This window comes from Pongo abelii, chromosome 7 (assembly GCF_028885655.2).
Source record: "Pongo abelii isolate AG06213 chromosome 7, NHGRI_mPonAbe1-v2.0_pri, whole genome shotgun sequence".
Classification (NCBI taxonomy): domain Eukaryota; kingdom Metazoa; phylum Chordata; class Mammalia; order Primates; family Hominidae; genus Pongo; species Pongo abelii.
In genome coordinates this window covers 1,771,795-1,782,912 of record NC_071992.2, presented here as the reverse complement: position 1 = coordinate 1,782,912, position 11,118 = coordinate 1,771,795, and the positions used below count along the sequence as shown (strand labels likewise).

General features: G+C 50.9%; 1 protein-coding gene across 3 annotated transcripts in view; it reads right to left on the bottom strand.

Annotated features, from left to right (window-relative positions):
• Window positions 1-291: 291 nt before the first annotated feature.
• The window catches only part of KBTBD11 (kelch repeat and BTB domain containing 11), a 31,145-nt gene continuing 20,318 nt past the window's right edge, over window positions 292-11,118 (bottom strand). Inside the window, exons 1-3 of one of the 3 annotated variants that reach the window (XM_054561154.2) lie at window positions 9,844-10,250; window positions 8,272-8,415; window positions 292-6,935 (exon numbers count right to left, since the gene is read on the bottom strand). In XM_054561154.2, coding sequence (XP_054417129.2) covers window positions 4,166-6,037 — 1,872 coding nt within the window. In that variant the 5' untranslated portion in view covers window positions 6,038-6,935; window positions 8,272-8,415; window positions 9,844-10,250 and the 3' untranslated portion in view covers window positions 292-4,165. Of the gene's footprint in view, window positions 6,936-8,271; window positions 8,416-9,843; window positions 10,251-11,118 lie in introns of those variants that run through there. The other 2 variants (XM_054561153.2, XM_024251498.3) reach the window with 2 other exon arrangements.

The following is an 11,118-nucleotide window of genomic DNA, read 5'->3' as shown; positions in this document are numbered from 1 at the left end:
CCTGTACCGCCCATCCTGGTGTTCCCGAGGCCCTGTGTGGTGTGCCGTGATCCCCCGCTGGAACCTGTGAGCAGACCGAGGAATCCAGGGCACCTGGGAGTGGGAACGGACACCCCAACTCAGAACCTCTGTGCAGGGGGAGCTTCAGGAGCCAGCGAGGGCAGTTCCTCACTTAAAGGGCAGTAGGCGTCAGCCCTGGGTCCCGCAGGCAGAGCTACGATCCCTGATTCACAGGAGAAAACGCCGCATCTGACGCTCGCTGTGGAGAAAGAGAAAAGCACTCCGGGCACATCAGGAGCACTGGCACTTTCTGCATGATTTATTTCATCTCGGCGTGAACTGACAGACATACAAGGCTCTGCACTATTTATGCCCAGGATTTTAAAACTCAAGCATTAATAAATACATTAACTACACAGATCACAACAGCTGGCCTGAACTTGGCCTTCAACAGGTGTAGTTTACCTTTAATAAATGGTAACATTTGAGAATCGCTTAGAGCTTGAACAGGCTTTGGTGGAGCTTTGATCTCACATGAGAACCCGTCTCCTGTTTCATATGCATTCAATCCAAATCATCCACTTGGCGTGTCTGAAGCACCTGCCAGCACAGTGTCTGTGCTGGGTGCCTGAAGGCTGCACAGTCCAGGCTTCCTCCTGGATGTGGAAAACGTGGAAATGATGCGGCCACTGAAAGAAATTCAAGACAACTGAAACAATTGCAGATTTCCATTTTCAGCTCGTGTTTTCTTATGAACAATAACATTGCAGAAGGGGAAATATCAGAAAGTTGACTGATTTTTAACCCAAAAATAGAACTTTTTGTAAGCTAGAAAAGCATCTACAATTAACAAGAATACAAAAATGCACTTTTGTTTACATTTGCTCTATTTAGATCTTACAAGAGATTATGTCTTGAATCTATCGTGACTTCAGGAAAAGACAAAAGAACATTGAAAACATCCTATTTCCAAATCGTTTACAGGAAGTTACCTAAGAGACTGACAGATTCAATGGTTGCTACCAGAATTACTGAAGTGACACCAGAAATTAGCAGAAACAGAGCAGATGATTAATTTCTTACTTATTTGTAGCCAAACTGATACAGTCACGAGTTTTAAGTAGCCAAAGAATTTCCACAACATTCATTTTCTTACAGAAGTCGGTGCCGCCACAGACTCAGAAACCAAATACTGAAGTTCCAAATCCAGCTCTACAAAGCTGCAGGAAGCAGTGCAGAGTGGAGGGCTGTTCCCAAGACGAAGAATAAAACCGGAAGGAAAAGGAAGAAGGCTCAAGCTCATTCCTCTGCATCTCAAATGAACCTTGATTGGCAATACAGAAGGGATTGCTGTCACCTAAGCAAAAGGTCAGGCTTCCATGCATAACATTTTCCCCAAAAGACACCACTGCCTTTTCAGACATTTGGAAAGGCCCCTGCGTATGGGTTAATTTCAGGAGTCAGACATTTGGAAACGCCCCGACATATGGGTTAATTTCATGAGGAGTGTGGATAGCTGTCATCAAGGCACTAGCCTCATCTAACTATTTTAATGGGTGGATGACCAGGAATATTTTTGCACCAACCTTTTTCCTACACAGTGTTGGAGGCAGACTTAGAACACCACTTTGAATTGGAAAAGATCCTACCTGGGGCATCAGCCATTGCCAGGCAGTCTCAGCAATGCCTCTGCCCTCCCTGCATCAGTCCCAAAATGAAAGCCACACCTTGGAGGGTGTGGCTTTTCTCTGTTTCATGGGTGCAAACCCTAGCAGCTCCACACCCCAGGGACTGGCCCCCAAAAAGCAAAAACGCTGCTCGTGGCGTGGCAGCTCCTCTAGTATGTATTTTTATGTGATATCACTATTTAGAAATGTGGTGTATACTATTCTATATATTTCCACAATAGGTTGGCTGGACATCCTTTAATGGTTGGTATTAATTCCTCTTATTCTTTATGTTTCTTAGTGCATTTTGCTGTGAGGTGACAGGGAGTACCTGGGGCTTTGCTGCCGGGCCCCACAGGAAGCTGTGCTACATCTAGTGTGGGCATTCCTTCATTAAGTGAAATGCTGGAAAGCCACAGGAACCGCACCTGACTGTGCAACCGCCCCCACCCAACATCCACCCACTTCTCATATCCTCTTCCGGGGACAGTGTTACTCTGGAAGCCTAATTTTGATATTTCATTTTCAAACAATAAACATTACAGGAATGATTTCACAAGTAAAATCACAGTGATAATAGCATATGAGTTTGATATTTAAGGACTGAAAATATTAGCCTGGTCCTGGTCCCATTTCATATAAAAATTTCTACCATTAATAAAATTCTAGAGGAAAAGGCAGGACAGTGTGAACGGTACACTGCTTAAAATGAACATTATTTGTTTCCTTTTGCTGTAAATACTGTTTCTACAACCATTTCTCCAGTATACTCCTATAAAAGGCCAATCAAGTCAGGCGATATGAAGTCTGTTTTTCTTTCCCAAGATGATTAACCAAGTTGCCAAGCTATCCCCTCAGTTCATGAGTAACCATGGGCAAGCAGACATGTCCCCAGAACATACCCTAACCCAGATCATAAATTCCAGCCCCCCAGTCATGCATAAGGTTCAAGATGATCACCTCTAAACACACTTAACTGAGACTTCTCATAACCACAGACTCTTTAAAAAGCATAACCTATTTTTCAATTACCCACTGATTTCTACAGAGATGGCAGTTCCCATTACTGGATTAACAAACAAATAATATTAAAGTAGACATGATTTCAACTAGTTACGTTCCAGTAACTTTTCCTCTTACAGTAAGAAAATGGGTTGGATTCGGAGTTCAAATGTTCGCCTCTATTTGTGAGCATGGATCTCATCCTCAAACTCGTAAGTCCTCTGTATACACACTTGAAAAGTAAAATGTTAAATGAGAAACGACCCAGCTGATTTGTTTTTAATCCTCATACCCTGTCAATGCAGTGAGCCTCATGTTAATTCTATTAGGGTATTTTGGAATTCAATTCAATACAATTAAGTACATGCAGTTTACCTGCTAATCTATGGTGATAAGCATGTCACTTCCTTGTTATAAATCTATGCCCACTGTCACTCGGCCACACTTTCTTAGAATACTGATTGTAAAAATTAATCTCCCTCATCGGAACTACACGATCCATATTGAAAACATCATAAACAGTGGGTTTAAAATGCGCCTACACGTTTTTTTTATAGAACTGTCAAAACAAAATGATTTTCCCCGTTTTTTAGGAATAATATTTTATCTCGTTCCAGAACATGAAAGCGGCTGGGCATACAGAGTGGGCTATCAAAGATTGCTTTTTAGATAGACAAGCACCCTGGTAAGTTTTTCCTGCTTACGATGTGCTGTTTGGTAACATTTAGCCACTAAAGACTCAAAATTTAAATAATGGTAAATCATCGCTACATCAGTTAACATCCTTTAAACTGAAAATATGAAAGCCCCCTCGGTCCAACAGTGAGACGGAGCTGCTCTAGGCATGTGAGTTTGAGTAGCAATGGTGTGGGAAAGGAAATACTTCCAATGCATATTGGACAAGAAACCTTACTGGTAATCAAAGATTTTATCTTTAATGCTTATTAAATTACTCTTTTTGGAGTTGAGCCAACCAAAGCGAGCAAATGGTACGAAAATTTCAACTAAATTAGAAAGAGCTTATCAGTTATAATTTTAAATCTCAAGCCAAAAATAAAAAGCGTGACCCTCTCTGCGTGCTTCCCCTGATAGTTCGCGGCGACCTGCTTGAGGGTCCCAGGCTCCTGCGCACAGCCTCGGTGCTCTGCGGGGTTCGGGACACCCCGGGGCCGGCTGCAGGCTGCCTCAGGAACCCCCACTGTATCCTGAGGCTGACCCTTTGGATCCCACAGCCTTCTCTGTGTCCTGTGTCCTGTCTGTCAAGGGACCCATCCGCACACCTCCTGGGTCTCAAGGCATCGACCCCCAGAAGCAAAGAGAAGCAAAAGGAAAGCAAAGCGGAAGCGGCCCTGAGAGCGTCCTCGGGGCTCCTTCGAAGCATCCAAACCACCAGCGTGGCCAGCGGCCCCGACTCCCCCGCGTCCTCCTCCGCGGGCCGAAAGGTACCTGGGCCCCGCAGACCCCTGCCCAGGGAGACGCCCGCCGACCCCGCCGGCCTACGCGGCGCCCTGCTCCCCTCGGGGCGGTTTCTCCGGCAGGCTGAGAGCGAACGGGATGAGCACGCCCCGGACGTCCAAGGGGGCGCCCAGCGCCTCGAAGCCGCCGCCCTGGCCTGCGTCGCCGCCGGCCTCACCGTCCCGGGCGGGCTGGAAGCGCCAGGTGCCCGCGCGGCTCACGCAGTAGATGGCGCCGTCCAGGGCGACGCAGCGGAAGGGCTGCAGGCCCGTGGGGCCGCCGGGGGGGCGCAGGGGCGCGGCGCACGGGCTCCACTGCTTGGCCAGGCAGTGGTATCGGGACACGCTGACCCCGCTCGGCCCCGCCGCCTGCGCCTCGCCGCGGCTGCCGCTCAGGTCGAAGCGGTAGATGAAGCCGTCGAGAGCCACCATGTCGGCCGAGCGCTCGCGGCTGCTGCTGCACGGGCACTCCTGCCACTCGTCGCGCCGCGGGTCATACTTGAGCAGGCGGTAGAAGAGCGAGCCCCCGGACACGTAGATCTCGCCGTGGCAGGTGGTGGCCTCATGCGCCACGGCGAAGGCGCCCCTGGGCAGCGGCGCGACGGGGGCCCAGCGGTCGGCGCGCGGGTCGTAGCGCTCCACGCTGAGCAGGCACTCGCCGCCCACGGCGTAGAGGTGACCGTCCAGGGCCAGCAGCCGCAGCTGCGAGCGCGCTTGGCGCAGGGGCCTCACGGCGCTCCAGCTGTCTGTGGCCGGGTTGTAGCAGAAGACCTGGTCGGACGGGCGCGCGCGGCCGTCGGGGCCCGCGGGCGCCACGCCGCCCGCCACGAAGAGGTAGTTGTAGAGGACGCACAGGCCGCAGCCCCGCGCCGGCGCGCCCTCGGGCAGCCGCGTCAGCTCGCGCCACTCTCCCGCCGCCGCGTGGAAGCAGTAGACGGCCGCGTCCCCGCGCGCGTCCGCGTCCCCCGAGGGGCTCTGAGGCCGGCTGCCCGCGCGCTCCCCCGCCGGCCCGAGCGCCGCGGCCAAGAGGTGGGCGCGGCCGGCGCGCAGGCGGCGGCGCAGCAGCAAGTCCCGCTCGGCGCCCGACAGGCGGCCGAACACGGCGGGCTCGCGCAGCACCTCCAGGTAGTGGTCGCTCATGAAGCAGTAGGCGGCGTCGCGCAGCTCGTTCAGCCGCTGCCGCTTGGCCGCGCTCAGGACCTCGTAGCAGTTGGCCAGGCTCAGCTGCGGCCCCACGGCGTCGGTGGCGCGCTGCGCGGCGCCGGGCAGCTGCAGGCGGCGCGCGCCGGCCACCACCTCGGCCACGTTGTCGGGCCGCACGCCCGCCATGCGCCCGCTGTAGGCGTCGGCCAGGAGCAGCCGCAGCGCAGTCAGGCTCACTCCCTGCACCCGCAGCACGTCCCGCGACGCGCGCGCGCGGAAGTAGTCGCTGCGCGCCGCCAGCACCGCCTTGTGCGCGCGCAGCCGGCGCCCCGACACCTCCAGCACCAGGTCTGGCTCCCCGTACACCGCCCCGAACCCCGGCGGCACAGGCGCAGGCTCCCCGGGCTCCTCGGGGGACGCGGGGTCCTCAAGCCAAACGCGCGGTTCGGGGGACGGCGCCGCGGGCTCTTCCGGGCACGCGCGCTCCTCGGGGGACGCGAGCTCCTCCGGGGACGCGGCGCCCGCGCTGTCGGCCTCCCACTGCTGCTCCACCACCCGCGGGCCACCGCTGGAGGGCGGGGAGGTGGCCGCGCCTTCCGCCGCTGAGGCGAGGGACTGCGGCGGGGACTCTTCCCCGGAGCTGAAGCACAGGGACGCGCCGAGACTGCAGGGTGTCTGCGCCGGGGACGCGGCGCCCTCGCTCTCGCCTTCCCCGGCAGCCCCGGGCTCAGTCCCTGGGTAGAGGACGCAGGGGGCTACTGCGTGCTCCATGGCCGGGCTGTGCTGCGCCCGCGCGCCCCCGGTTCCGCAGCCTGCAGGTCTGGCCAAGGTCGAGCGTTACTCCGGGGTTTCCAGCCTCACAGCTTTTCCTGGCACGCGATCATATTTCACTTGTGTGTCCACGCTTTTTTGTTGTGTGTGTGAAGGGGGGAAATCTCACACGCTGCTCCCCCGCCTCGCCTTTCCCCTCTTCTCTCCAGCGAGGAGGGGTGTGTCCAACTTGCTGAACTTCTGAACCCCAGCCACTTTAAATCTGCCCAGAAAGTCTTGGTGAATGGATCTCCAGCTGGCGCAAGACCGCGTCAGCCAACATCCAGCACTGACTGGAGCTGCAGTTGACTGCGGTTGTTTCTGCAGCCTGGGTGACCAGGTGTCTCTCTCTGCAGCCTGAGTGATTAGCTGTCCCTCTCTGTAACGCTGGCTGACCAGGTGTCTCTCCGCAGTACCGGATAACCAGGTATCGGGTGCGCCCTCGCTCTCAGGAGTCCGTGCTCACCCACTCCCTTCACATTCTGTCATATCACCGCGCCCCCAGGACACAGAAAGCTGAGACCGGCTGTGGCCCCAACTTCAGAGCCTTGATTTAACCCCATGTCTTGAAAAGAGTCCCATTGCGGGCTCTCCTCTGTGGCTCCCACTTGTGGCTACACAACTGCAAGGTCACGGGGAGGTCACTGGTCCTGTGTGCTGGTCTCAGGAGCTCTCCCCGTGTGTCGGCATCCACACCTCCTCATATACGGGGTCATCCGTAATTCACTGCCAGGGGGATGTTAGGAGAAGCCGCTGTGCTCCTGGAGGCCGTCCTCGCTCACGGGGCAGGACCCTTCCTCTGCAGCTTCCTTTGCTGGGGTATCAGGTGTTTCCGCGTCCTCTCACCATACTCTTGTTCCTGTTTATAAGACAAAAAGAGAGGATATTTGTGCGTTTTTCAGTAAGGTTATTTCGTGTCAGCAGAGTCTACCACCCTTCCCTCTCCAACGTTCAGATTATAGAATTCAGTTTTGGTTGTAAAAGGGTTGTGATTTTTCTCTGCTGGAGAATCTGATGAATAGGACACACAGAATTATTTAGGAATTTTTTAAAGTACCCTCTCGATATTCCTCTCCTGATTTTGAGGACTCAGGAGAGTCCAGTTCAAGCAATTGGCACCACCAGACATTAAGGCCTGACATGCATCGGTTAAACCATATGAAGTTGCTAGTTCTGTAGGTCAAAAGCAGTCGAGTATCAACAATTAACTGTTTTCAACATAAACAGTGTAAGTAGCATCAAGAACTCCTTTTAGTGAGAAAGCATGACTGGATTGTGTGATTTTATTAATTTATTAACAGATCACAAGTTTTCTTTCAGTGTTTCCCAGTTAATTATTTCAAATGCAGTTACAACTATTTGTAGAAAGGCGTTAGGATGCTTCTCTGGAATCAGCTTCAGCCAACAGCATGAATTCAGGACCCCAAATGGCGCCAACTCCTAAATCTCTTTAAACTCTTAGAATTACAACCCTGAAAAACCTCAGAGAAGCAATTATCCAAACAGTCTAAATGCAGCAAAAGGAAAATCAAAGCGGAAAGACTGAATGAAGTATGCGGAAGGCAGATATGAGTGCCGGCAGATGCATTATAGAATACAATCAAATATCTTTCTTAAATTGGCAAACGCTTCACGGACACTCCCTAGCATACTGGGAAGAAATTTAGAGTCCACATAAGCCAACTTCATTCTGGCTTTCTAAAGAAAAGAATGTGGACAACACAACCATCCAAAACATGACCAGGCTTATCTTTATACAGAATGCATGTTCAGCTCTCAAGTGAGATGGGTAAAATGATACTTAACCCCCAGCATCTTCTGATGTTCTACTTATTAGGTGCAATAGCATTACCTGGTTACTATAAATGCCCTGCTCTTCCTGTCACTCTGTCCCTGAAAAGGCTTTCCCAGTATTCTCAGAAATAAAAGTGTCTTCAAGTTGGAAACTCCAGATGTTTGACTCTCCCTGTCTCTTTGTCTCCCTCCCTCTGTCTGCCAGATATCTTTCACAATAAAATGCTGGCACACTCCCTGTGTGCACACAATTGTCATAAGATGCCTGGGGAATGTAATATTAAGAAGGTTTTTGAGAACCCTGAAGCTCTGATCCCCGGGGTAGGTCACAGACAATAGCTAAGCAGGACACAAGGGTCCCTTGTGTTCACCCGGCCATGCCTACACTGACAGGTGCTCACCTCAGGCCCCCATCCTGCTGTCCAGTGGTGCCCAGTCCAGGGCCAGGGAAAGGACCACAATGTAAGGGTGACCCGAACTGGAAAAGCTGTGAAGCTGCATCGGTGAAGGGCACCAGCCCTGAAGACTGCAGTCTTTCCAGCCAGCTGAGTCATGCAAAGGAGAGAGAGAGCAAATCTAAGACAAACTTCTCTATCAGATCAGAAATACACACGAACCTCATGTCTGAGATAAAATCTGAGAACTGGCTGTCTCAGTTGGCTTATTCGTTTAACACTGCTTATGTAAGATACAGAAGACATAGACCCTAGAAATCCAATGTAGTAAACTTTCTTCTTGGCCTAGAAAGGGGTCTCAGAGCTCCCTAGTTCTTTCTCTGGCTGGACTGTCCTGCAGTGTACAGGAGCCTCCATCCTGAGAGTCATCTTTATGTAATTAATCATTACGGACTGAAGGGAAGTCATGCAATCAGTCAAATGCATTTTAAAAGCTTAAATTTGGAACTCTGCCCTTCAAAGTCCTATGAAATCAGTTCAAAGCCTGAAAGAGTGTTTGATAAGTATACATTTTGTTATAACTACAGTTAAGCAAGAGAGACATCTCCATGATGAAACAGACACACCGGAAAGCAGCCCCCAGCACCCCCAGCAGTGAGGGACCCATCTCTGCTGTGCCAACAAAGAAGCTGTCTGGCTAGAGGCTGAGTAGCCCTCATCCCAAATGCTTGAGCTCTTCAGGATTTCCCATTTTTTGAATTTTGGAATACTTGCATTTATACTTACATTTCAACTCCCAAAACCCCAAATCTGAAAGGATCCAATGAGCATTATGTCAGCACTCAAAACAGTTCAGATTTTGGAGCATTTTCAGTTTCAAATTTGGGATGTTCAACTCACACCTGGGTTAGAACTGGTTCTTATTCCAACTGGCCCCAGAAAGAATAAAACTCAATCATCTCAAAAGTCATGATTCAAGCGATCTTTATGTTACTTTTCCAACACACACGTTATTAAATTGTGTCCTTCTGAGGAGACCCTTCCAGCAGAGGTGGTGGCCCTATCATACTCTGACGTCCCCGCCATCCCCCTGCATGCCCTTTGGCTCACATTACAGAGCAAGTTGGCAGAGCCGGGGATGGTCTCAACATGGTACAGCGTCGCATTCTCACTGGGAGGAATCACAAGGCCTCTTAGACACCACTGCATTGAGATCACCTGCCACACAGCCAAAAGCAGGCCAGCAGGTCTCTGTCCACCACCATCAGCGATGTTGTTTCTGACACCAAGATCTTCAGCTACCCTGTCGAATAGCAGCAAGGCTGCATCAGGGGCTCGGGAGCCCTCCACCGCCCCCTCTAGGAGGCTCTGGGCAGCCCTTCTGGGAGATGGTCTCACAGCACTAAACGTGCCTGCCCTGCCGCGGGTCTCCCTGCAGAATGGACGTGGTGTCAGACACCATATGGGAAATGAGGGTAAGCAGGAGGCCCTTTTCTGTCTCAAATGATGTTAAAAGAAACTCAACATTAAGAGCTTTTTTTTTTTTTTCCCGGAATGACCCATTACTGAAATTTTTACCTTAAAATAGACGGGGAGGAGTCGGCCTTTGAGTCTAGCAGTCCTCTGAGGCGTCAGCAACTGCAGTGACTGTTAGGGTCAGATTTTTTTGGATGGGAAGTCAGGGGCTTCCAAAGGGATTGCTCCCACCACCATCATTTTGTAGTTGGCTCTAGAATCAGAATTCCACTAAGAGGCTCCCTGAGGAGCGTCCATCCTTGTTACTGTGAAATTACTGAAACTCTCCCACCCCCAACTGGAGGGTTTGGAAGGATTTTTTCCTGGGTGGTCATCAACAAGGGTTTCCTGAGCCCACTTCTGGAGTCACAACCAGGCAACACAGAAAGTCAGCACTGCAGTTTCCATGGAAGGCATGGCGGGGGAGATGGGGAGTGACCAGTTTCCTCCTTGCTGGTAATTAGGAAATAGTTTCATAAGAACAAGGGCTAATTAAATATAAATAGTATTAATTAAATGTAAATGATAAAATATATGTAGCATTTTCCCCCAGAGGATGTAAGTTTCTTCTAGGCCTTATAAATATCTAAACTTTTAAGTTTCTATACATTTCTTTACTACTAATACAAATTAAAAAATAAGATTTTGTATGATTTCCCAATGTGGACATTATATATTTAATGTGGACATTAGGATTTATTCAGAATTAAATATCATGCTCTATTTTAATAACACTGTTTGCTAAAAAGAATCTTCCTTTCAGATCATTACAGTCAGCTTAATTTTTTTTAAAGAATGCGTTAATTGACTTAGGGAGTTTATGTAAACTTCTGTGGTATGTTTTGCTTCTAAGTCCTTCAGCCGGGTGCAGTGGCTCAAGCCTGTAATCCCAGTACTTTGGGAGGCAGAGGCGGGTGGGTCACCTGAGGTCAGGAGTTCAAGACCAGCTTGGCCAACATGGTGAAACCCCGTCTCTACTAAAAAAGTACAAAATTAGCCGGGCTTGGTGGCACAGGCCTGTAATCTCAGCTACTCAGGAAGCTGAGGCAGGAGAATCACCTGAACCCAGGGGGCGGAGGTTGCAGTGAGCCAAGATCACGCCATTGCACTCCAGCCTGGGCAACAAGAGTGAAACCCCGTCTCAAAAAAACAGAAATTCCTTCCAGCGTCTTACACGCATTGCCTGTGTCCCGCCACATCCCCTTAGACCACAGCGTCCCTGGGAATAGCGCCTGGGTGGGCCACGCCCACATGGCCTCCATCAGCACCAGAAAGATGCCATTCACACAGTTAAGTAGCCAATGAATCGCGAGGTTAATTAAGAAAGAAAAGCTGTAA